Raw genomic sequence first — 27,577 nt, 5'->3', positions numbered from 1 at the left:
TGATCCCAGCCCCCAGTAACCGCTGAAACAAAGCCCTCGGAACCACAGCGTCTGAGTCAATCTCGAGTCAGAGCCAGAAAAATCAAGGCCCCTGCCTGGGACCACTCAGCAGCAATCTACACGTCTTTGGATAGTTTAAATGGAAGGGCTGGGTCTAGCCGCTGTCCGGACTTCATTCATTCACTCGTCCGACCCTGCGAGGAGCATTACTGTCCGCAGATGGAGACACAGGACCACATCGCTAGGCAGGGTTAGGGCCAGGATACATTACTACTTTTCTAAAAAAAAACTTAACTGAAGCACTTACTGCAAAAATCAAACGTGGAGATGGTCCCCCCTTTGATATGAAATCAGGTAACTAACCAATGTTTATATAAGGAACAGAAAACCCTTTACAATTAAAAAGCAAACAGCTCTACGGGATTAAGAGGGAGGAAGAAGATCAGGGAGAGCAACGGGGCAGGAAGAGGAGGCCATGGAGACAGAGGAGCAGGGCTCCGGCCTCACGTGGAGGGCGGGGAAGTGCTGTCCACCTCTGCTCTCGGAGCCTGGCTCAATGCTCTCTCAGATTCTCAGAGAGGAAACACTGCTCGCCACGCAGAGGTCCAGCTGATGAGAACCAGGCGCACCGTGGTAAACCAGGGGTCCGCCATATGGCCTTGAGGACCAGGCTGAGAGGGCAGCCTGGGTGCCCAGCTTACCTGCCCATGGCCTTGGGGCCTCATCTCTCCTGCCTGGTCCCGGAAGAGGCAAATCCCACCCTCCGAGCCGGCAGCACCGGGAGGGAACCTCCCCTAAGCTGATGTTAAGGGTTCCCATCACCTGTGCTGGACCCCCCTGAACTGCCCAATGCTCAGAGGCAGTCAGCTCCCACTCACCACACTCTCACTGGGCACCTGAGCGGGAGAGAGGCACATTCTCTTGCAGCATTTCCCCTGAAAGGAGCTGTCATCCTCCAGTGGGTAAACTGAGGCCCAGAGACTGAAAGCCAACCTGTGTTCTTCCCTAGAGAGGAAAGAACAGGCGAAGCAAGAGGGGAGTGTGTGTGTGATGTGTGTAATATAACAACCCTAAAGGGGAAGGTTACCTACAGTATTTATACACACATACACACACACAATGCATGTGAAAGGGGCTTTATAATAAAGCCTTTTTACAAATGATAGTTGTTATTATTAGATTTACTCTTACTGCAGAGAGTACATTGTCCTCCGGACAAGCTTATGGACCTACTTTCAAAGGGTACTGCTGCTAAGGCTCACTTACAGAGTTCCTGTAGTTTGTTAATCAACTAAGTCCCTCCCCACCCCCCAAAAGCCATGAGTAACCTCTGCTTCATCCCTGTGAGGCAAGGTCTTGTTTGTTTTTCAAAACCCTCTCTTTCAGCGCTGGAGAGCTCTCTGCCTCTTTGCAGTTTCCAGTAAACCTGCCCCACTTACTCCCATGAAGAAAGCCTCCTCGGCAGCTTCCACTTCCCACGCGAAGTGGGGACAGGAAGCCCCAGCCAGGGCCCGGAACTGGGCCCCTGTCAGGGCAACTGGACCCACTTCCAGCTCCAGGACACCTCTGCTAAGCACCTACTATGTGCCTGGGAGGTGTTCCATACATGCTGAAGAAGGTATAGAATTTCAAAGGCTCTGGCAGGATTTTGGAAATATGATTGCGGACAGTGGGCGGGGTTCAATGTGAGGCAGTTTAGAGGAAGCATGGCAGGGGATAGGGGTGTCACCTGTCTCCTCCAGGCCTCGAGGATCCTAGAGCCTCTCCTTTTTCACACCCTCTATATGGGCCTGGACATCCTCCCGCCTCCCCGGGAGAGCTGAGCAGCGCAGTCAGGTCTAGCCTCCTCCAGCCTCAGTTTGCTCATCCGTGGAACGTACATGGATGAGCAGTAATATCTACACACATCAGATTCCTGCCAGGAGGCTGGCTCCAGCCCCCAGCAACATAGCAGGGACCAGTCAGAGCTGTCATCTGGAAGGAACAGGGGCGGCTTAGAACAGAGTGGGAGGATGCGGGCAAGGCAGGTCTTCGGGGTGGGGAAGTGCTTGGAACTGGTAAAGTGTGAATAGTTTTTCACTATTCCCTCCAGCACTAAACAACAGCCATGGGTTTTATTCTAGCAGCCACCCATTACTGAGTGCTCACTGCTTTATCGCCAGCATCTGGAACACTAGGACACAGCTATCATGACCGTGCGCGAGTGCGTGCATGTGTGTGTGTGTGTGTGTGTGTGTGTGCATGTGTGTGTGTGCTTGTGTGTGCACGTGCGTGTGTTGGACGAAAGTGAATCAGTGTTCTAAGCCCTTTACCAAGAACACATCATATAAGCAGGAGGACTCTTGAGGGAGGCAGGTGAGGAGCCCTGCCTTTGGCCTTCAGCCTTTGGATAACTCTCTGGGCCACAGGGAGCCTGCCTTCCTCTCCTCCTGCGATGTGAAGGCCTAGGGCAGAGAGATTTGGGGGGCCCACCTACCTGGGAGGCTGAGAGGTGGGAATAACCACACCAACCCCTGAAAAGACCCCGGGGCCAGTGTGGGCTAGCTACCAATGTTACCAACGCCCAAGTTAAGCTCCGCCCAATGCCCCTCCCTCGGCACATGGAAGTGGGGGGTTCCTAAATGCATTCCCCCACCAAGCTCATTCTTGTGTCAGTACAAATACGGAAGGCCCAGGAGTGGGCTTGGTTTAATACAATGTCTGGAATGTATTTGTGAAACTTCTCAGAGAGCCCAGACATTTCATCACAAAATCCAAATGTCAGACATTCTCTGTGACAGACGACAGGGCAGGACACCAGGAGCTAGGTATCCCGAAGACGGACGGAGACCTGCCCTTACCCCAGGCAACCTCTCCCGGCTGGAACTTGAGAGAAGCAGCGGAGCACCAAAGCTGTGGCCTCCGTGGGCAGGAATGCCCCTGGGACGCAGATCCCGTCCTTAATCCCTAGGGAGGAGGCTAGCAAGGAGCAGCTCATGGGGTAGGAGACAGGCAAGGGATAAAGAGCCACACTGTTCAGATTCCTTTCCTCCGACGAACGGTAATAATGACCCACGTGCGTCAGGCACTGTTCTAAGTGCTTTACGATATTAATTGATTCAGGTCTTTACACTCACCTAATTAGTTGGGCATCATTATCGTCCCCATTTTACAACTGAGGGAAGTGAGGCACAGGAAGGTTAAGTAACATTCCCAAGGTCACACTAAGCATTAAGTGAGATGCAAACCCAGGGTGGTCTGACTTCAAAGACCATGCTCTCAGGCACTGCCCCACACCCACACCACCGACCCACTTCTTGGCACGAAAAAGTGAGAGAGCCTTAAGGGCAGTGTATCTCAGTGGAACCCTAGGAACACCTAACTCTCCTATGTTCGGGGGCAAGAGGTTCCCTCTCACCTCAGCTGCTCCCTGCCGGCACCCTACCAGTGGCACCGAAAACACAAGACGTTCCATCAAACCCTCTTGGCTCATCTCAGTCTGAGAAACACTGGCTTCCTCCCACTCCATTCCTGCGCAGGCCTGTGCAGAGCAGAGGGGGTCCGTGCTGGGCTCGGAGGTGGAGTGGAGGATCTATGTCAGGACTGCGACAGGGAGGAGGACATGCTGAGTATGAACGATGGTCCTCCCCTGCTATCCTCCAATCGGATGCCCACGGGGTGAGCCTCTAGCTCTCATGTTAACAAATAGTGCGGCCATCAGCCGGGCATACCGTATGCGTTCACCTACCCTGAGAACTGAGTTGGGGTAGGATATGGTTCCAAGGACAGTTAAACAATGAGAAACAAAACTGCAACATATGTCATCTGGACCCAGTGACCACAAAGCCCTTTTTTGATTCACAGCTTAATTAAGAAAAACAATAAAGGAGCAGGATATGGTTTCATGATGGCATCCAGCCACGTCCCCCCGACTCCTCACTTCCTGTACAAGAAGCCTGCCGTCACTTTAGCACCTTCCCACCAGGACAATAGGCTCCAGGTTTCCATCCTAGGACAGTCTGCTTGAAACGACAGATGGAGCAGCAGCGAGAGTGGGTGCCGGCCTGCGGGGCCTCTGAGGACGTGCTGAATGGGTTTCCCAGGTCTGCTATCAGCTGCTCCAGACGCTAAGGGTAGGGACCGTTCTTAGAACATGTTCCACCACAGACCCTCTCCCGGGCACTCCGGGGAGCGGGAGATGGGCCTACGCATTCCTAACCCGTGAGCTCAGCCTGGAGGTGAGCCAGGGAAAACCACGGTGGTCAGTGAAGGCCAGGGGGTCTGAGCCCCTGCTTCTCACTGCGGCTCCAGGGAGGGGCCCTGGCAGTCCTGTGGGCGTTAAACACCAGCTCGGACTGGAACAACGGGCTGTCTGATTTGGCCTTAATTAAATGAGAGACACAGGTACAACACAGAAGACAGACCTCAGAGACGCCATCAACTAAAACCTCTCCTGTCACACCAGAGCAAGGAGGAAGGGAGAGCGGAATTCACGCTTTTGAGGACTTCCTATGAGACAGGAGTGATTCTTTGGGTGTTAAAGCCGGAGAGGTACGCTGTAACACTGCTGCTTTACCGACGAGGAAATGGGACTTGAGCCACTGAAGTGACTGGCCCGGAGTTACAAACTAGGAAGTGCAGGGGCAGAGATTTGACCCAGATCCCTCCCAGGCTCTTCCCAGCATGCCCCACGGCCACACACAGGCAGACCTCCGATAGCTCCTGACCCTTAGTTCCCAGCCATTTCGTCAGACCAGGGGTCCTTGACCCTTTCTATGTCATGGTCACTTTGAAAACCAGGTGAAGTCGATGGATGCCTTCTCAGAATAATATGTTTAAAGGCATAAGACACAACGGTCAAACATTTAACGTATCTAAGAATATATTAGATAACAGGTCTAATTGCAGCTTTAATACCTTATATAATTTCCAAATAGTAATGAGTGTAAACCAGAGCTATGTCTCTAACAACTGCCGGGATAAATGAAAATATCTGTGACTCCCGTTGGTGACAAACCACAGACACTCCTCATGTAGGTTTGCTGCTTACATTCATGATTGGGGGAAACGCTACATGTCAGAGTCTAGTGAGAGTAAAGATCCCACCCCCGATCCGAGTTCACAGACTCCTGAAAATTAATAAAAACAAACACCAAAAACAAAACCAAACAAAAAAACCCTGTAACAATGAGATACGGCTACAGAATGGCCAACATCCAGAACACAGATAACACCAAACGTTGGCACCGATGCGAAGCCACAGGACCGCTCACCCGTTGCTGGAAGAAATGCAAACTGGTAGAGTCCCTTTGGAAGACACTTTGGTGGTTTCTTACAAAACTAAACATGCTCTCACCATACAATCTAGCAATTGGGCTCTTGGGCATTTGCCCCCAAAAGTTGAAAACTTATGTCCACACAAAAACCCTCGTGAGCAGCTTGATTCATAATTGCCAAAACTTGGAAGCAGCCAAATGTCCTTCAGTAGGTGAATGGATAAATAAACTGTGGTACATTCAGGCAATGGAATATCATTCAGCCCTCAAAAGAAATGAACTACCAAGCCATGAAAAGACATGAAGGAATCTTAAATGCATATTACTAAGTGAAAGAAATAAGTCTGAAAAGGCTATCTACTCTATGATTTCAACTAGATGACATTCTAGAAAATAATGTAAAAGAACTATGGAGAGAATAAAAAAAGATCAGTGGTTGCAGGTTTGGGGAAGGGAGGAGAGGGATAGATAGGCAGAGCACAGAAGACTTTTAGGGCAGTGAAAATACTCGGTATGATATTATGATGATGGATACATGTGTCCAAACCCACAGAATGTACACCACCGAGAGCGAATCCTAAGGTAAACTACAGATTTGGGGGAATCCTGATGTCAATGTAGGTTCATCAGTTGTAATCAATGTACTTCTCTGGTGTGAGATGTTGAGAATGGGGGAGGCTACGGATGTGTGGGGGCAGTAGCATATGGGGAATCTCTGTACCTTCCCCTCAATTTTGCTGTTAATCTAAAACTGCTCTAAAAAAAAAAAAAAAAAAAGGAAAAGATGCAATCACCAAAAAAAAAAAATAAAAAACCCTCAAAACATACCAGACCAACATTGCCATGAATTCCCAACAAGGAAGATTTACTTAAACCTTTAGGAAAGTGGGTACCCTCAATTTGCAGATCTGAACGTTTTGGTTTCAAAGTTGAAACTTAAAGCAAGTTAGACATATCTACCTAGCACATATTTGAGTTTCTGGATTATTGTAATTGGAGAGATGGCAAAACAAGCTGTTAACTATTTTATTTGAAACTTCCTATTTTAAGTCTGTGTAAACAAAACAAAATAAATGAGATGCTGACACTGATCTAAGGCTGAAAATGCCATGCTTCACCCAAAATTTCCAACTGCTCCATCCATCAAGAGCTTCATGGCACCAGGACATTAACTGAGGACCTCTCATTGGCAAATACTGAAATACGAAGTTCTAAAATCATAATTACGAAGGAATGCTGCTATCCACTTTAAATATTTCAGGCATCATTTCTTTTGAAAATAAAGGTAAGAATAATGTCTGAGCCTCCCTGTATCCTTAACACCCAATGCTAAGTATTGAAAACATCATGTGGTTGGAGGTCAATGGATTTCAAATCTTTCTGAGAGCCGCTGTCTACACTGAAGTCCTCAAACAAAAGTCAAACACCTGGGCCCTAAAACCTCGGAGCCCTGGTTTTAAACATTCTTGCATTCTTCCCTTTATGTCGTGGAATTCCTGAGTTTATTGCCTGACGTTCCAGGCAAGTCCTGATGTTTATTGAAATTTCTGAAATTATTGCCTTGAAATCCCAGGCAAGTCCTTTATCCCGTTAAGCCTCAGTTTCCTCATCTGTAAAGTAGGGATGATAATGCCAGCCCTTTCACCTCACAGTTATGGTGAGAAGCAAATGAGATATTGCATGCAAAACTGCTTTGTGAGCAGAAAAGCTTTCTACCATTGTGATGCAGACTCCAGTGAACCATAAAGCCACCCAGTGTGATCTGGAGCTCCGGAGTATATCTGAAGGGAAAAATACCAGAGACTCCTGCAGCTCGAGAAGGGATCATAAATCCACGCCACCCACACCTGTCGCCCAGCTCAGCAGCATCAGCAGATAGGCCAGTGACCTGCTCTTCACGGAAAACCCTCCTGCCAAGAAAATGTGAAAACATTTTCACATTTCACTGGGAGAGGTCAGACCTGTTAAGCCTCAGATTTACAATTCCTTGCAACGGAGCATAACCCACATTCTCCCCTCCTGCAAGGACCAGGGCTCATGCCGACCCCCAGGAACCTCTCTAGGGAGGATGATTGCAAGGAGATGGTGACTTGCCACGTCCAGTGTCTAAAAACGACCACATAGATGAGGATATAAAGGTAGTCATGGGCTGGATTCACTCCAAGGCCCCAGAGACCCCCCCAAGAGAGCATTTCTGCTGGCACAGTGAGAAGGAAGCCAGGTTACAGTGGTTGGGAATAAGAGGAGAGGAAGCCATGACAGCAAGAACAGAGATGACCATCCCCAAGAATTTGGTAGAGAAGGAAAAGAAGAAACAGTGGTGATGATATTGGTTTTTGTGAGAAGTAGGGTGGCTACTTAAAGGCACAGGCTGAAGGGTAGAGAAGCAGACAAAGGATGGCAACATCTTAAGGCAGAAAACAGGCTGGGCTTTCTAATAAGGCTGATCTGGCAGCACTAAGAGGTGCAGACAGGTTTTAAAAATGGGTCAAAACCCTTGTGTCACAAATTTAAACAGGATTGTTTCAAGAAGGAGAAAGGGGTCATTAACAGCTACCAGGACTTTAAATGTTTTGTGGGCATTTTACATGTAACCTTCATCCCAGCCCGATGAGATAGTAACTGTTATTATTATTATTATTCCCATTTCCTAGATGAAGAAACAGAGGCTCCAGGAGGCAAGGTCACACTACTTAGTAAACAGTGATGCTGCTAATCCAGGAGAGTTCTTAAAATAAAGCCTAAGCTTGTTACAACAGACAGCATGAAAGGCCCTTCGATGATCTGCCTCCTGTCACGCCACCGCCCCCACCTCATCTGGACCGCTTTCCCCTTTGCTCACTTCACTCTCGCTCCCTCTGGGCTGCCTGGCTGCTTTTTCCAACTAACTGAGAGCTTTCCCACCCCAGGGCCTTTGCACTTGCTGTCCTCTTTGAACAACCAGCTGTTTGCTGTCTGGCGGCTTCTCATCTGTAGATCTCAGTGTAAATGTCAGCTCCTTGACACCCTGTCTGGAACCAACTCCCCTCCTCCAGGTCTCTGTATCACAACATCTACAACACAGTGTCTCTCTTGGGATGTCATAACAAAATTATCTTTGTGTGTTTCTGTTCTGTCCCGACTAGATAGGAAGAAAGCTCCATGATTATAGGGGTCTTCACTGCTGCCTTCATCCTTCTCTCTCGTGCCCAGAGAACTGGCACTTAGCAGTCACTTAACCAGTAAACTCATAAATAATACTCCTTCTTGGGTAGTGTTAAGGGCTATGGACATTCTGGAGGACCTTTCCTTCCAGATCAGAATGCCCAGGTCTGCCTTAACCTGGGCAGCAAGGCTGGTCTATGGGAAAGATCAAGCAGCTCGTCTAAGCCATGACAAGCACAGGATGCAATAAATTCCTTTGGCCTGAGAAGGTTGTTATTCACAGAAGGGAGAGACTCCGGTCTACCTTGACTTTTTTCACCTCTGAGATTGCACAATTCTTTCCATGAGGAAGTCCTATCACGTGGCTCTCCACTCAAAAGCCTCTTGGGACTTGACATCTCATTCAGAGTAAACTCCTTCCAGGGCCCTCAAGGCCCACAGACCTGCCCCTCCCCACCACTCCCTTCCTAGACCCTTCTCTTCCCACCACACCTGGCTCCTGCCAGTCCCATCCAACTCCTGGCTGTTTCGAGAACACGCTGAGCACACTTGCTTGTCAGCATCTCTGAGCCTGCATTGTTGCCTTTATTTAGGCTCTTCTTCCCTCAGAGCCACATGCTCACATCCTCACTTCCTTTAGGCCTCTGCTCAAATGTCACCACCTTTCCCACACGTGCATTATAAAACAGCAACCACCTCTGCTCAGGGCACCCACGTCTCCCGCACCTTGCTTTATCTTCTCCCTAGCACTTTCCACTACACATACACACAAACACCTGTGGGCACCTGCACGCTCACACATACGCGTGCCGCACATCTTTGTTTATGTCTGTCTCTCACTGAGAAAAACATGAACTCCAAGAAGGCAGCAATTTTGTCCGTTTTTTTCTTTTCTTTTTACTGCTATATCCCTGGTGCCCGGCCTGTAGTAGATACTCAATGATTTAGAGATGGCAATTTAAAAGAGTAAGTGAACCCATCGATTCCACTTCTGGAAATACACCCAAAGAAACCTGAAACACTAATTCATAAGAATATATGTACCTTTATATTCATTGCAGCGCTATTTACAATAGCCAAGATTTGGAGGCAGCCCAAGGGCCCATCAGTAGATGAGTGGACAAAAAAGCTGTGGTACATTTACATAGTGGAATACTACTTGGCCATAAAAAGGAAAGAAATCATTAGCTTTTGTGGCAGCATGGATGGACCTGGAGAGCATTATGCTAAGTGAAATAAGCCAGTCAGAGAAAGACAAATACCATATGATTTCACTTATATGTGGAATCTAACAAATAAAATAAACTAAGAAACATAATAGAAATGGACTCAGATACAGAATACACTGACAGCTGTCAAAGGGAGTGGGGTTCGGGGGCTGGATGAAAAAGGTGAAGGGATTAAGTAAAAAAAACAAACAAACTCATAGACACAGACAACAGTATGGTGATTACCAGAGGGAAAGAGGGCTGGGGGCAGGAGAATAAGTTAAAGGGATAAATGGTGATGGAAGGAGACTTGACTTGGGGTGGTGAACACACAATACAACATACAGATGATGTATTATAGAATTGCATACCTGAAACCTATATAATTTTATTAATCAATGCCACCACAATAAATTCAATAAAATAAAAAATAAGAGTAAGTGGAAACAGCATGGTGGTTCCTCAAAAAGTTACATACAGAATTACCATATGACTCAGAAATTCTACTCCTAGGTATATACCCAAAATAACTGAAAACAGGAACCCAAACTGATATCTATTCGACAGTGGTCATTGGAGCATTACTCACAATAGCCAAAAGATGGAAACAACCCATATCCAACAAATGAATGGATAAACAAAATGTGGAACATACATAATTATTATTCAGCCTTAAAGAGGAAGGGAAGCCTTAACCGGTTTGACTCAGTGGATAGAGCATCAGCCTGCAGACTGAAGGGTCCCAGGTTCAATTCCGGTCAAGGGCATGTACCTTGGTTGCGGGCACATCCCCAGTAGGGTGTGTGCAGGAGGCAGCTGATTAATGTTTCTCTCTCTCATCGATGTTTCTAACTCTCTATCCCTCTCCCTTCCTCTCTGTAAAAAAAATCAATAAACTATATTTTTTTTTTAAAAAAAGAGGAAGGGAATACTGACACATGCAACAACGTGGATGAACTTTGAATACATTATGCTAAGTGATAAGCCAATCACAAAAGGACAAATACGTCATATTCCACTTATATAGACTAATTCCAGACGCAGAAAGTAGAACAGTGATTGCCAGGCACTGGGGAGAAGGGAGAGTGGGGGATTATTGTTTAATGGGTACAGTTTGGGATAATGACAAATGTTTGAGAGATGGATTGGGTGAAAGTTGCACAACAATGTGGATATACTTGATGCCACTGAACTATGCACTTAAAAATCATTAAAATGATAAATTTTATGTTCTGTATATTTTACCATAATTTTTAAAAACCCATATTCAATCGGTTATTGGAAAACTTTTAAGTATGATTGGAATAACTTGAATATGTGAATCTACTTTTTCAACTGTAAATTTTATGAAATATAAATGCACATTAAGTATTTTTATTAAAATTTAGCATCCAAATTAAGATGTGCTAATAGAGTAAAATACACACCACATTTCAAAGGCCTATTACAAATATGTAAAATATCCTATTGATAATTTTAGTGATTAAAGGTTGAAATGATGATATTTTTATATATTTTTAAATAATTAAATATATTATTAAAACTTTTTTAAAGAAAGGAATGAGGTTCTGATACATGCTGCCACATGGATGAATCTTGAAAACATCTTGCTAAGTGATTCCACTTATATGAAATATCTGCAATAGGAAAATTTATAAAAACAGGAAGTAGATAAGATGTTACAGGTGCTGGGGAGAGGAAAGAATGGAAAAGTATTGCTTATGGGTTTGGTTTGGGGGAATGAAATAATTTAGAAATAGAAAATGGTGATGGTTACACAACACTGTGAATGTAATTTATGTCCCTGAATTATATAATAAAAATGGCAAATTTTTGACTTGGGGAGGTGAACACACCATGTAATATAGAGATGATGTGTTATAGAATTGTACACTTGAAAACTATATGACTATTAACCGGTGTCATCCCAATAAATGTAATTAAAAATAATTTTTTAAATGGCAAAGTTTATGCTATATACAAAACATCAGGAACGCAACAACAAAAAAAAGAATATATGAATATATGGAAGAGCCCACATTCTTAACGCCAGAGAAAGCAATAACCTGCTGTAGTAAACACTGGTGTGCCAGCTCCCTGGGTACTTTCTCCATGAAACTTCCATGACGTGTTCTTCAGATCTGAACACAAAGGAATTATCCGAGGTGTGTTCCTCAGATGTAGACAGCTCTTCCTGGAGAAAGTACCTGAGAGTAAAAATCTTTCCACTGCGAATTCCCACGGACAAACCCTTGGTGATAGTTTGCTACCCTGTATTTGTGTCTCTTCTGTCTCTCATAAGACATGAGAGGAGGTGTGGGGTATGCCAGGTGGCAGTAGAACATGTTCCATACCGGGGAAGTTCGGAGTAGGCTCTAAAATTAGAACATACTTGGTTTTTCTTTCTGAGAAGCTGAAAAGAAGCTTAAGGTGAAAAGCTTTTTATGTAATATAATTTCATATGTGACACACAGAGAATACATGTAAATACTCTATTTACAACTTCCCTTAAGCATACACTTCTGTAACTACAAATGTTATGGAATACAATATATGTATTGGTGTATACGTTAAATACATTCCGTAGAGAGCTCAGAGCGGACCATCCTATGTTACCTGAAGTTTGTGAGGCCTCCCACCCTTATCTCTTACAAAAGTTTATTGCTGAAAGGCCAAGGAGCAAAACACCCAATTACATGAACCCGCAGGCATTTGGCTCTCTCGGTATACAGTCTGACTTCTTCTGTCCAGTCCTCCTTCTCCCCCGCCCCATTCCTTTCACGGCTATTGATTGCTAGTGAATATCTTACACTACAAATACTTCCTAAGCATCTGCTTTGGAAGAACTCAACCTGTGGAGGAATACCTACTATGCATCAGACATTCTCCTAGGTGCTGGGGAATCAGCAAAGAATATACAGACAAAAAGTCCTGCCCCCATGGAGGTCCTGCTTCAGGGGGGTTCCTGGGAACACTGCTGCCCGCGTGGTCAAGCAGTGCATGCGCGAGGGCAGCCCTCCCATCGTCTTCCTGCCTCTAAGGCAGGAGTGATGGCTGCTTCAAAAGCAGGAAGAAGGATGTCATCCTGTGATGACAAAGTGACAAGCAAGAGGGAAAGCCTTGAGCTGCACTTTGCCATTCGAAAGCCACTAGTCACGGTGGCTTTTTGAGCATTTGAAATGTGGCTGGTCTGAAGTGGATGAGCTGTTAAAACACAGAATTTTGGAGACTTGATAATAATAATTCTTTTAAAAAAAGAACGTAAAATATCTCAACCATATTTATATTGACTACATGTTGAAATTATAGAATTGCGGATATATTAGGTTAAATAAAATATATGACCCTCCTTGTTCATAGGTTGACACTTAACCACTGAGCCATGCTGGCCAAGCTACTATTAAAAATAAATTTCACCATTTCTTTGTACTTACTTTTTTAATGTAACTGCTAAAAATTTTAAAATTACACATGTGGCTTGCATTCAATTTCTATTGGTCAGCACTGGCCTAGAGAATTACAAATAACATAGCCACTGAACCTCCAGCCACCATCTCTGTCCAGATGTCAGGTTAAAAAAATAAGCCCCCATTGATTGAAGTCTCTGCAGTCAGTTATCAGTTACTTGCAGCGGAGTTACCTCCGTTACTTGCCTCAGAGAGGCGAGCGAACCAAGGACTGGGCCCAGGGACCAGCCCTGGACCTGCCCTGTGGTGGGGGCTGAACTTAGCCTGGCGCCCCACCCACCTGAGCAGGAGGGAGGCAGATATATGAACACTAAGTGGAAAAATTCCCTGCCATGGAATACACTGATCATCAAAAGATTTTTTATTATAAAAAAAGCAAAACAGAGCAAGAATCTCTGATGATCAGGAAAGAGGGCAGCCAGGGGATTCCTCCCAGTCTGGGAACCAGAGCATGAAGCCTTCATGGTTTCCTTTTGCCCTGCCTCATGGCGCACATTTATTTGGATAATTTTAGCCAGAGATTCCCGAAGGCCCTGTGCAACCCTGGGTGGGCCAGGAACTACAAGAGGGTTTTCTTTTTTTCTCCAAGAAAAAGAAGGCCCAGCCCTCCAGCCTCCCAGGCATACTGGCTGACTTCCCCGTCCCCCTTGTAAACACCACAGTAGCCAGATGCTAGTCAAGACCCAGACAAGGCTGTGGTCATCAACCCACCACAGGAAAAGGATGCTTAGATGCAAATTTGGAGAGATGCTTAAATACGGAAATAAAGGGATTGGCTGGTACTGGCTCACCCAGTACAGCTCCAGAAAGAACTACAGATGTTATGTAGGACACACTTTGTACAGCTCTTGAGCTGCAGAGGTCATTCACCCAGTCCCTGAACAGCTTCCCTGTGCCAACCCCAGTGCTGGGTGCTCGAGATCAAGGGATGAGCCAGACATGGTCCCTGTCTTCAGGTTGCTTACAGTGAGTATAAAAGAGACGCGCCCCCCTCTCCCCAAAGCAATCAATGAAGGACACTGATCAATGACATCTGGTAGGACCAGACTCTGGGAACCCAGACTAGGAATGGCATAGAGAAGGGGGAAGTAGAGAGGAGGCCAGGAAGGGCTTCCTGGCGAAGGTGGTGATGTTTACTAAACTCAATCATAAAGAGAACAAGTTAGCTAAGCCAGAAACAATACAGATTGCCCCTGGGCCAGGGCTCTAAGCTCCCATTCTTTGATAAAATTTTGAAGAGCAAAGTATACACTTGTATTTGCTCCTCTTTTAAAGCACATTCATCTTCACTGATAAAGTAAACTTCTTTTTCTGTTGTTGTTGTTCCTCACCCAAGGGTAATTTTCCATTGATTTTTTTAGAGCGAGTGTAAGGGAGGGAGAAACATCGACATGAGACACATCAAATGGTTGCCTCCCTCTCATGCCCCAGCCAGGGCCAGGGCAAGTACCACAACCCAGGGACTTGCCCTTGACCCAGAATCACACCAGAGACCCTTCAGTCCATGGGCCAACACTCTAACCACTGAGCATAAGGCCAAGTTTACATGAAGTCAGTGGTTCTCAACCTTCCTAATGCTGCGACCCTTTAATGGGGTTCTTCATGTCGTGGTGACCCCCAACCATAAAATTATTTTCATTGCTACTTCATAACTGTAATTTTGCTACTGTTATGAATCATAATGTAAATATCTGTGTTTTCCGATGGTCTTAGGCGACCCTGCTAGCAGTTCTCAACCTGAGGGTTGTGACCCACAGGTTGAGAACCGCTGCTGTAGAGCCTAAGACCATCGGAAAACATGGATGCTTAGATGCAAGAAAGTTAGAGTGTTGGCCCATGGAACGAAGGGTCTTGGGTGTGATTCTGGGTCAAGGGCATGTACCTGGGTTGTGGGTTCGATCCCTGGCCCTGGTTGGGGCACGAGAGGGAGGCAACCATTTGATGTGTCTCACGTCGTAAACTTCTTAATGAACCATGTGTATGCAACTATTTTTTTTAACTACAAAGCACTATGCAAATGTTGGGTAACAGTAATGAAATTGCTGTGACTGGGATGATCACAGGCTGGCAGACCCTACCATATTCCTGCTGGACCGCTTTTCACGCAGTGGCTCTGTTCAAGGCCACCAGCCAGATTCCAGGACTCAGAGGGTGTCATCCCAATGCCTCGTTGGCAAGGCCAAGGAAATCCAAGTAGCCAACATCCCACACTGCTAGCCCCCTTTTACAGAAGGACTCCTCGTAGGCTTCTCTGGCACTATTGGTGGGAGTGTCCATAGGAAGAGCCCTGGGGGCAGAACTTGACCATGCCTGTAATACTGACAGTATCATACTGTCACAGGTTTGATATACCTTTGACTCCAATATTCTCACAAGCTATCCCATAGCTATGGTTTCATGTCCACACAGAGCATGTATGAGGAAGTATACCGCAGCTCTGTTTAAAGTGGCAATAGACTGGAAGCAAGCTAAGCAGTTAAACAAATTCTGATCTAGCCATAAAATGGGAAGCCTTCAAAATAATAAAAGGATTGATTAGTGGCCCATGAACTGATACAAAACAATCTCTAACATATAATTTTGAGTGACAAAAAGCAAGATACACAACAAATATGTGTGAAATATCCATTAAAAATAAGGGGGATACACGCATCCATTTGCACATGCGCGCACGCGTGCACACACATACACACACACACACACACATGCCCATGTAGAGGCTCCCAGGAAAGGCACAGGAAATGGGACAATGGCTGCCTCTCGGGAGGGGACCTGGGGAAGTACATTTTCTTGTCCTGCTCGAATTATTTTTCTATCATTAGCATCATTTCTTTTTTAATTAGAGGAAACCAATACTTTTTTTCTGAAAAGGACAAAGAAGTCTTTATTTATAAATGTGGTAATAAAATGAACTACAGTGAACCCAGATTAACCACTTCCTATGAAGACAGCCAAATAAAGAGGGTTTTTTTCAATTCAGTTTAATATTGTTGAGATTGAATCTACTCAAGTTCAAATATAATATCCAACGCACACATTCATGCACACCCACATGCTCCATGTGGAGTTGAGGTGACTAGTGTAATCATTAGCACAGCCTGACTGGTGATCTAGGCTTGCCCATGTCTAAGGTAGCAGTGCCAGGAGTCCGTTGCCAGGTAAGTGGACAAATGCAGAGTTCATCTAAGATTCTTGTTCAACTGGAACAGAATTTCACACCCTGGAGACCATCCTCTGCTCTATTCGCAAGTGTCCATATTAGGTAAAGCCGTGCTTGATGTGGCCCAGCCGGTGCATGGAGCCTGGCTTTGGGGGCTGTGGCGGGTGATTTCAGAGGCCTGGAATGTCAGATAGGCTTATCTAGGCCAGGAGATAGCAGACTTCCTCTCCAGCTTCACCCTCCCAACCTCCCACCCAGCTCCCTACCTCCCTCTGTAGCTCAGGAACCACATAATGAGTTGGGCTGTATGCATGACCCAGTCTGGACTACCCCCCACTGAGGAGCCACTACAGAGGCAAAAATGGGCAAGGATCAGGTTCAGGAGCAAAAGGTGTGGGGTGACCCTACTGGATGCTCACAAAATGCAGACATTTCCTTTTCACAAGTGAGTGAAAGAGTCTCCATTATACAGGTTAGCCCCATCTCTGCTGGTGACAAAAGAGTCCATGACTCATTTCCTGCACGCATGTTGTTATGGCGATGATATACAAATGGCTTCTACCTTGAATCGGTTACCTGTAATTAATGAGCCATCCCGGGAGAGTTGTGGAAAGAACCCTGGTTTGGGAATCGGGGCTGATCCTCAATGGTCTCTCAGGTCCTCTGTGTGCTTGCAGGACCCAGTCTTCACCACATGGCCCTGGGAGGCCTTTCTCTCTGGTCTCCTCCTGCCACCCACCCATTCTGCTCTCTCTAGCTCTCACCCTCTTACCTCTCCCCACATGTATCTTTATTCCCTTTTCACGAGCAACACTCTACCTAGTCCTAGATTGTATCTGTGCCCTGTGTTCCCTCTAGCTCTTCCCTCAGCGATGCAAGGCAAACTCCTATTTGCCTGTCAAGCCTCAAATCATACCACCTCTTCCAGGAAGCATCTCTAGACTACCCCAATCACACATACTCCTGTAGAACAGTGTACACACCTCTCTAACAGCACTTAGGATATTAACGATAATAATGGCTAAACATTTACTGATCACTTACTAGTATGTACTAGGCAGCAATTCTAAAACACTTTACAAAACTAGCCTTCTTTAATTTTCACAGTCACTCCATGAAGAAAGTATTTCATTCCACAGAGAATGCCAATGAGGTTCAGAGGTTTAAGTAAGTTCTCAGGGCCACAGAGATATTAAGTGGCTGATGGGTGCCTAGACAAGTGCCTGGCACACAGTAGCTGCTCAATAATTATTCACCTCATAAATGATTAAGTGAATAAATACAAAAATAATGGCATTTCTGTCTCCTGTATAGAAAGTTCAAGTAAGAATTTCTTATTAATTCTTCACACCATCTCCCCTGTCAAACACCTACTAATGTGCAGGGCAAGGGAAATATATAACAAATAAATGAGCAAATAAATAAATAAATAAATAAATGAATAAATAAATAAATAAGCAAGCCAATAAATAGAGTCAAGTCCACCCACTAGCTTCAGACAAATAGCTTTAGCTTGCTGGGCCCAGTTTGTCTCCTGTCAAATAGAGTGACTGTTCACAGCATTCTCTCAAGTTCCTTCCCTCAAGGTACACTGCCCAGCCAGTGTGGCTCAGTGGCTGAGCATCAACCTATGAACCAGGAGGTCACAGTTCGATTCCTGGTCAGGGCACATGCCCGAGTTGTGGGCTCAATCTCCAGTAGGGGGTGTGCAGGAGGCAGCTGATCAACGTTCTCTGTCATCATCGATTTCTCTCTCTCTCCCTCTCCCTTCCTCTCTTTGAAATCAATAAAAAAACATATATTTTTAAAAAGGTACATATAAAATAAATGACCAGACTCCATGATTTTGTGGTTATGGTAACTTCTATACTAAATTACGTATTGCATTTTCTTCTGGGTGTTTTCCCCGGGAACATTACACAATTGGATGTGACATTTGATCCAGGTACTGCCCAAATACAGAGCCAATAGCAGTCCTTAAAGAGCACATTTGGCCTGATCCTTGGTTCATTCCAAGGTTCATATCCAAACAGATCACACCCAGGGAAAGAATTATTAAGTGACTGGCAAAATCCTCATAAATAATAGTTAATAACGAACAATGATCCCAAGTTAGATTATGCAACCAGCATCTAAGACACTTTAGTGCCCTTGCAGGTCCTTCTTCCTGTCCCTGGCACCTGAGGCCTTCTTCTCTAAACAGATCCTGGTCACCGATCTCCCCCCACCATCACCACCAACACACACACCCACACGCATGCACACACACACACACACTGCTGGCATGAAAGGAGCAGCATAGTTCTTAGCACACAGTAGGGACTGATAAATGCTGATGAAATGCTAAAGCCCAGATCCACTCCAGGTGGGGCTGAAATGTGTCCAGTTCAGCGCAAGGTCCGAGTCCTGGCTGAATTTCGTTCATTCCCACTCTACCTGTGGCTAATCAGGAGCTTGGCTGTTTGCCTGGGACCTGACACACCTGTGTCCCATGATGAGTTACATGCATGCTAATGCCCAGCATTTCTTGTTTGACTAATTAACGCTCTGTGTCAAGGCTTACACCAAAGGGTACCTAAAGGAGGCGTGTGAGCAAGACCGTAACTGTTCACGTCCGAAGAGCAGGAGGACCGTGTTCTGTGTTTTGCTTGATGCAGAGCAAGGAGTATAAGTGCCAGGCTCTTAGAGCTGAGCACAACCATCCCTGTGAGACCAGGATGGAAAGGGCCTCTACCACAACCGGACTGCAAGTAAACAGTCACTGCAAAGCACACCTGTTGTTTATCTGTCTCTCCCCTCCTGTCCTTGAGGACCTGCTCCTCCCTCCCGTCAATCATGCGATGCTTGAAAGGGCTGCCAAAGACAGTAGTCAGGTCCCCTGGCTTTGGCCACAGTAACTGGCCCAGAGGTGAGCCCATAGGGATCCTTCCACGGGACTTTTTTCAATATTGAGCAGGAAGAGAAAGATTCTAGCCTTTTGTGTCCCAGCGCTATAAAGGTATGAACTAGAGGCTACCAATATGGGAAAAATCTGTTTGTAGGATGGAGGAATGTAGCCAAAGCAAAACACAACATCCAAAGATAGATGGAGGGAGAGGGGATGGGATAGACTTTGAGTGTCTGGGCCTTCCTGTTCATACGAATTACTGATTTCCCTGTGTTCTTTAGGGTAGTTTGAGGTGGGTTTCTGAAATGTGCAGCTGAGGTGGCCTCACACAGTCACACTGTACTTAGAATTCATTTTCCAATGTATTTTCTACTTTTCAGGTAGTTTTTATGAGATGGGCTATCACACATTTGTAATGTTTTTGTTCTTCCTCCTAAGAAAGGTGTAAAAATTCCTGGGCAAGAATCACTCTTACTCAGCCTCACTCACTGAAGATGTTAGTTCTTCCTCTTTGTATCTCAGGCGCCAATGGTGACCTGTCAACCACTGGATGTGAGGACTCTTCTGTTTCAAGCCATCAAAGCTTGTAAAGTAGGGGCTGGCCAGACAGGCGAGGCAACCAGCTAGTCATTTTTAAAAGAAGGACAGTTACATGGTGGTCAGCCCTCCATTCTATCCCTCTGCTGGCTGACTCCCTCTGAAGGTCTGTCTTCAGATCTCCAAAAGAGTTCCCCAAAAGCTAGAAGGGGCAATGCATTTCTTGATAAAATAAGGTCTCTGAAAACTTTCCTGGAGAACATTGCAGTCCAGCCATCTGACTTCTATGGCACCTTTTTATTTTTTTCCTCATCTGAGGATGATTTTTTAGAGAGAGGAAGAGGAAGAGAAAGAGAGAAAGTAACATCAATCAGTTGCCTCCCGTACACTCCCTGACTGAGGATCAAACAGGAATCAAACTCACAACCTTTGGTGTATGGGACGATGCTCCAACCAATTGAGCCACCCAGCCAGGGTTATGGCACCTGTTTAAAAGAAAGCCACCATGTGCAAGTACTTAGAACGGTAATGCTTTTGAAGCTAAAAGCTTCCCCTGCCTCTATGTCTGAGGAACTTGCCCAGTGAACTATGAACCACAAAGTTACAACAACTAGGAAGGGAGGTGCTGGGTGGGGCTGGCACCAAGGATACAGGCCCTACTTCTCCCCTCGTCCCCCCCCCCCGCCTTTCTTTAACACTTCCATCTCCTCTGTATAAAGCTGAAGCTTGGCAGGTTATGGGCAGGGTGGCTAGGGTGCTCTGGGCTGAAGCGATGGGTCTGATGCAATGCTCTTCCCATGCCCCGTACAGCTGTGTGTCCCAGCCTCAGAGGAGCTTGGCAGCTGTCTCCCCAGGGGCAAGGGAAAGCAGCCGTATCCCACGGTGGACTCAAAGGCTCCTCATCACCAAAACAAACACACAACAGTCCCGATCGCCATGGAGAGTTCAATCCTCTTGTCTGAGATTGGCACCAACTAGAATTCCAAGGGCTCTGGCTGCGCTATCTCCTGTGAGGTCTAAATACAGCATGCTCACTTTTAACCTAAACATCCAGTCTGGACCAGCGCCCAGGGCGGACAGACCCCAAGGCCCGGCCAGGAAGTCGTGATTCCTGGCTGTCCATGAATCGGTGGGTGCTGCAGCGCTACCTGAGATGGGATGTGCTGGTCAGCCCCATTCACAGATGTTGTTATGGCCAAACAATGGGGGAAGCAATCAGCTTGTGGAGGGTTAACCACAATCATGATCCAGAGCGGAGAAATGCATGCTGGGGGAGAGGTGGGGAATGGGGGAGGTTGGGGAAGAAGAGAAAGAGGAAGGGAGGAAAAAGCAGCCAGGACCAAAGACCTATTTCTTAGCCAGTTAAAGTCAGCGCATCTTTCTAAAATGTTTGCTCCCAGGGGAACACAGCTCTCTAATTATGCGTCTCTACTGAACTTAGGGCTTAAGCTCTAGAATCAGACCAAAGTTGCCTCCTAATTGTGTGACCTTGGGCTAGATAATTGACTTTTCAGTTTCTATATCTCTAAAATGGCCCAATGGACTACTGTGCATGTTTGACGAAACCATGTACATTAAGTGCCTAGCACACAGATGTTGCCCCATAAACAGTAGCTACCAGCAGTAGTAATAGAAGTAGGATAATACCAAGCCTGCCTTTATTTTCTCTGCCTTGGAGAGGGCACAAGAGGAGTTGTTAAAGCCACCACGATAAGATGGAAACTCCCAATTAGAATAGATGCGGACAAAGAAAACATGCAACTGAGCAAGGCAATAAGACACACCCACACCCACACCTGTTGAAAACCTTAGAATGTCCAAATGGCACCAGCTTTCTACCCTCTCGGCAAGTCAGCCCACACGCCCCACAAGGGTAAGAAACGCCCACGCGTGGGTTCCCTTACCTTGGTGTTCATACACGACTTCCCGCGCTTATACTCCTTGTGGGATCCACGCTTGTCCAACTTGTGCCACAGGGCTTTGGCCTTCCAGGAGGTCACCTTGGACTTGAGCTTGGAATAAAAGTTTCTGTGGTCCAGGGGGTCTAGGTCCAGGTGTCGCGTGAGGATGTTGAAGGCCTGAAGGGTGCCTTTGCATGTGGAAGCCTGGACAAAGTTCTCAAAAATCTGCCCGGCCTGGGTCTGCTTCTCGTCCTCGTTTTCTCCCATGTTTCAGGAACCGCGTGGAGCAGTGGTGTGGAGAAGATGGAGGAGGACACCATGAAGGACCCGGAGGAATGTCACACCTGCAAAGGTAGGTGCAGGCAGAGGTGAGCTCCAAGGGTGGGCAGAGATGAGTGCTGGGAGAGCAAATAAAATTCCTTTAAGGTACTAACCATAGTACTTAACACGAAACATAAAAATCCATAGAAAATGTACAGCCATATTGTCTAACCTGGCAATGCTGCCTGCTGGCAACCTCTCCCCACTCCTCTCACTGGCTGACAAGAACCAGAGAGCTTCGAGCTATAGCTGGCTGATGTCAACATTACCTGGTCAATTTTGCTGTGAGCCAGATGGTTCTAGAAATAGTAACTAGTCAAAGGAAAAAACAACAACAACAAAAAGACAGAAAAACACTCTAGATTTATCACCATTAAAATTCTATAATTCTTGCTGCAAATTGGTTGCCTGATACAATGTAACCTGGCCACACGACATTAGTACACAGGCCCCCCAAAACCCAAGCACATGCCTCCCGAGGTCCCATGACCATGACACCTATTGCTAGACATCAATCTTTACGTCTCTTTCATTGGTTACCAGGGGACAGGTCTTTCCCCCATACAGACAACAGCAACTTCTCAAAACTTCTCACTGATCCTGGTATCTGCTGGGATCACAGCATCGACCTCCATCCGAGAAGGACAGGGAGGCACGTGGGTCCCCTCCTGTGTAGAGAGGCGCCTGTGCTTTGTAAGCCCGAGCCGTGAGCTCTTTGGAACAAGTGCTTAGGCTGACGGAAGGAAAAATGCGATGGGTGTTCATTCACATCACAAAAATAGCTTGCCTGGGTTTTGGCCATCGTCCTTTCCCTCTGTACCACTCTAACCTCAGGCATTTCTTGGGAAAGTCATTTAAGTTTCAAAGGAACAAAAATAAATTAGAGCTGATTTTCCAAAGCACCAGCTATTTTTCTAGAATCCAACGCGAGTGCATGGAGACAAGCAGGGAGGAGCTGGGGCCTGCCCAGCTGTCGGGAGGGCTGGAGGGGGCTGTAAATGAGAGGGTACAACACACTGAGCTCCCCCGGACGGAGGCTTGGCAGGGGGAGGTCAGCAAACACAGCGACAAGGCCCTCAGGCTGGGCGGCTTCCCACTCTCCAGATGGGAACACTATTATGGGTGCATTCCGATTGCAGGCTGGCTTTATTATACTAAAAGCAGAGAGAGACCAGTGTTTATCCTCTGCCTTAGTCCTTTGCTCACTCACTCAGCAACAATTACTAGTGTCTTAGCAAGAGCCATGCATCACCCTAGGAGAGGGATGGGGAACATCCAGCTTGTGGATTGTAGAAGGCCAAGGAAATCATTTGGTCTGGCCCTGCCAAGGCGTTAGGGGTGAGTTAATTAAAAGTTTGACCAAATACAGCAGGCTGATTTTTAAATTGGTCATCTTGTATGGCCCGAGAATGATGTCATAAATACCCAAATGGCCCTTGGCAGAAAAAAAGGTACCCCACCCCTGCCCTATGTGCTGGGAATACAGAGAAGGAGACAGGCACATAAAGAGTTGATTATACAGTCCTAACCGGTTTGGCTCAGTGGATAGAGCGTCGGCCTGTGGACTCAAGGATCCCAGGTTCGATTCCGGTCAGGGGCATGTACCTTGGTTGCAAGCACATCCCCAGTAGGGGGTGTGTGCAGGAGGCAGCTGATTGATGTTTCTCTCTCTTCGATGTTTCTAACTCTCTCTCCTTTTTCTGTAAAAAAAAAAAAAAAATATATATAAATATATATATATATTTTAAAAAGAGTTTATTACAAGACAATGGGCCAGCCCTTGTAGAATATGAACACAGTGCATGCAAGCCCAGAGCAGGAGGTGGCCAACAGAGCCAGAGGAGCCCTGAGAGGGAAATGCCAACATGCTTTCTAGTTTTCACTAGAAAACTGGGGAACGTACGTTTAGGTCCATGCAAACACCACACAAAGGTGTGCCTTTGGAAAGAGCCAGGACAGCTGCAAGAATGACTGCAAGTTCAACTCGCTGGGAGTTCAGGATGGGTGACAAGGGGTGGTGGGGACGCCCAGGGCAGATCATGGAGGAGGCTGGCTTCTCCAGTGAGCCCTGGGGTGCAGGAGACTAAGCAGTGGCTGAGAGAAGTTTTGGGGAAGATGAGCGGCCAGAGAGTGGACTGGAGAAGGAGGCAGCTAAGCGGCTGCCCAGATGACAGGGAGGAAGGCAGGGGAGAGCAAGGGGACAGCTCACCGGTGAATCCTGGGTGGCAGCCTGGCTGAGCTCCACCTGCAGGGAGCAGCTTGCTGGGGACAGACACGCTCTCCAGACACCAGATTCCCAGATACTGACAGGTGAGGGGGCACCGGCAATAGAATAGGAGCCCACCCTCTTTCCCCCAGAGCTCCTGCACCATGCTTGCACCTTGCTTGGCTGAAGGGAGAACAGCACGTTCCCTGACCCAGGCCTCGCCAAGTTCCACTCCTCAGCCGGCCCTCCATCCTCCCTGAGAACCTACCTGGCTGCTCTGGTCCCTGCAACTCAACAAATTCAACGGACTTGGAAAGCTGGCTCTGAGCATGCCTGGCACGGATATGATGTTTTGTTCCTCACAGATGCTCTCCCAGCTTCTTTATTGTCCGAGATGCTCACTTTGGCATCACTCACATAAACGCTGCCTCCTACTGTGTTTCAACTTTCCCCCGTCCAACACTTGCCACCCAGAGAGCATAAACAGAGAGCAAGGCTCGTTTGCTTTACAGAGAGTATTAATACCCTCAGTCTTTATCTTTGGAACCACTTCTCTGCCCGGCACTGAACAAAAAAATGCAGCCGCTGACTGGCAAATAGAAAGGGACTTGGGTCCTGCAGTCCTTTCTGAGGATGGGTGGCTGGTGCACAGAAAGCCCCAGGCCCGAGTCCAAAGCTCAGCCTGGCCCCTCACTGCCCACATGGCCTCACACAAGCCACAGACGTTCTGAGCCTCGGTGGCTTCTTTTGTAAGAGACAGGTGACAGCTGCACCTTGCAGGGCTGCTGGGAAGGGTGGGATACACGGGTGACAGCAGAGCCTGGCTCCGGGAGGCACTCGGTAGATGTGGAAATGTGTGCTGTACCCAGGACATGGGGCGGGTTTGCATCAGGGAACTCACCAGTTTGAAAAATGGTTCTGTAAATCAGTTGTGCACGTTGCCAACTCTGCCTCATCTAAAATGGTGAAGTGTGTAGAGGTATCAAGCCAGACCTGACTGCCAGAGAATCATTTACAAACTGGAAGAACCTGTCTCCTCCCAACCCCCGTAGCCTCCTCTCCTCCCCACAAAAGAATAATGAACAGCTTAATCGTAGGCCTCCAGTAGAAAGAGCCAAAGGTGGTGCTGAGGGCTCTGGGTGGGCGTGGGAGCTCGAGGAACCAGCTCTTATCTAGAGTGAGATAAGGGAGGTGGAGGGAGACGGCCAGACAGCAGAAGATAAGCGCTGCCTTGGACCATACCCCACAGCCCGTACCAGGCTCAGACCTGCCTCCCGGATCTAAAGCCTCAACCTTTTAAAACCAGTTAAGTCCAAGACCCTAACAATGACTAATAGCCCTGTGGGTAGGCTTCTCACAGAAGAACAGCAGAATATTTAGAGTCTGGCAAACTCGGGTGTGGATCTGGTCATATGTTCTTGCTAGCCATGTGACCAGAGGCGTGTTATCTAATCTATCTCAGCCTGTGTTCTTGTGTGTAAAGTGGGGATAACACTCACTCACTCACAGGGCTGTAAGGGTTACAGTAGACCATGCAGGTGATGTATTCAGCACCTGCTGGCTACATGATAACCAGCACTCATTACTATTCTTCAAATGGCCCCAACCTGATCAAACCAAAAGAAAAAGAAAAAGGAACACAATTGATAACCACTGGGACTAGCTTCCAAGGTTGAGGAATTATATACTTAAAAATTTTTGCCCTAGCCGGTATGGCTCAGTGGATAGAGGGTCGGCCTGCAGACTGAAGAGTCCCAGGTTTGATTCCAGTCAAAGGCACATGCCAGGGTTGCGGGCTCCATCCCCAGTAGGGGGCGTGTAAGAGGCGGCTGATCAATGATTCTCTCTCATCATTGATGTTTCTACCTCTCTCCTTCTCCCTTCCTCTCTGAAACAAATTCCTCTCTGAATTTATCTCTGTATAAGTTCAGGCTGTGGGCTTTCAATTCGGTTCATATCTAATTCCTATCTGTGTCTCCTTGGTCACCTAACTTAACTTCTGGGTTGTAAGTTCCCCATATAGACAGTGGGGAAACACAGACGAGGAAGTCTGGGTAACGACCTGAAAACATACCTGGTGCGAGGTGGTTTTATTAATGAAATAGAAAGGCTGACTTGGAAGGGCTCTGGGAGTCTGCATCCGAGCTTCAAGCCTTTTCGTCCAGAAACTGGAGTGTCATATTTTTGGTGGCTACCCCTTTCCTTCCCCAAAAGGAGAAGGTCAAGGATGAATTAAACCAGAGGATCCTGGGAAATAGCTCTTATTTAAAGTCTTTCTGTTGCCTTTTTGGAGTCTGATATGCAATATAAATAAAACCAGCTACCCCGCAAATATGAAAGGTTCCTGCATTTTTCTGGGAAGAAACAAGATGTGATGCTTTAGTTTCCAAGAATAGCCTTGAAGCAATTAGGTTTTTGCCAACTGAAGTCCCTTATTTGTGGTTCTGCCTGTGTGACTTCATGAGTCACAAAGCAACTCCCTTCCCCTGCCTCTGGCTGCTACAAACTAAAACTCAGTGACACACTAGTGATGGGCTTGGCTCATGGCATCTGGGAGACAACTGCAGGTTTATGCCGAGTCCCCGAGCACCTCTCAAAATAGAGAAAGAGCCTCCTGACTAAAGAGTTGCCAGTGCACTCACATTTGGGACTATCACACCTTCTCCTTGCCTGGGCCTCAGGATCTGCCAAATGGCATCGAATGGTGTGACCAGGTGGTGGGTAAACAGCGGAGTCCTATAAAAACTTAAGGAGGGCCCGAGGGACACTGGGCAGAACCTTCCCACAAAGCAGCAATTTGGCTCAGGAGAAAAGCTCAACCCTCTATCCACCCTCAAGGCTTACAGATAAGATACATTTCCAGGTAAATGGAATCTAAAAACTAGCCCCTCTTGCTGCAGACACTAACAAACTCCCCATTCCAACTTATCATCTCTCAGGTTTACCTCATCAAGAGGCCACTGGGCAGGGCTGGTTTCCTTAGCAATGAAACGAGGGTGCTGCTCACCAAGTGGCTGGAAGGACTAGGAACTCTGGTTCTGTGCCCTGAACACAGAAGACCTTCAGTCATGGCTCCCTGGATCCAACCCCTGAGGTAAGGCAGGAGCTAGTCAGCTCCGGCGGTGGGAAACGCCGCCCACACACGCTGCATCTGCAGGGCCCCGCATGGGCAGGACACCTGGTTTACAGGTGACACCTGCAGACATCATCTCAGCTGGCCCAGGGAGGCCTGGCTTTCCATCTATGAGGGCACGTGGCAACCGACTTGAACCGAAAGGGGTAACTTCCAGGGTTGGGAAGGGACTGAAAGGGCCCCCTTGTCCTCCTTGTAATCTCCTTCCAGCCAGGGGTCCCCACCTTTCCTTAGTCACCTACCCCAATGGAGAGCACGCTGCCTCCTGGGGCGGCTGCTCCACCCTCGCCTCCCTGACTAGAAGAGAGCCTGGCTGAGGTCACTCTGCCTCTCTAACGGTTCCTCTCTGATCACCCCC

At 47.0% G+C, this 27,577-nt stretch overlaps 1 protein-coding gene across 1 annotated transcript in view; it reads right to left on the bottom strand.

Moving 5' to 3' along the window:
• The window catches only part of MICAL2 (microtubule associated monooxygenase, calponin and LIM domain containing 2), a 206,111-nt gene that overhangs the window by 133,662 nt on the left and 44,872 nt on the right, over positions 1-27,577 (bottom strand). The window contains 1 exon segment of the mRNA XM_054724629.1: positions 21,563-21,903. Within this exon segment, the coding sequence (XP_054580604.1) occupies positions 21,563-21,826 (264 nt within the window). The 5' untranslated portion in view covers positions 21,827-21,903.

The sequence above is a fragment of the Eptesicus fuscus genome, chromosome 13 (genome assembly GCF_027574615.1).
Source record: "Eptesicus fuscus isolate TK198812 chromosome 13, DD_ASM_mEF_20220401, whole genome shotgun sequence".
Lineage (NCBI taxonomy): Eukaryota > Metazoa > Chordata > Mammalia > Chiroptera > Vespertilionidae > Eptesicus > Eptesicus fuscus.
Note: the sequence above shows the minus strand (reverse complement) of the source record. Positions and strands in the feature narration are given on the sequence as shown.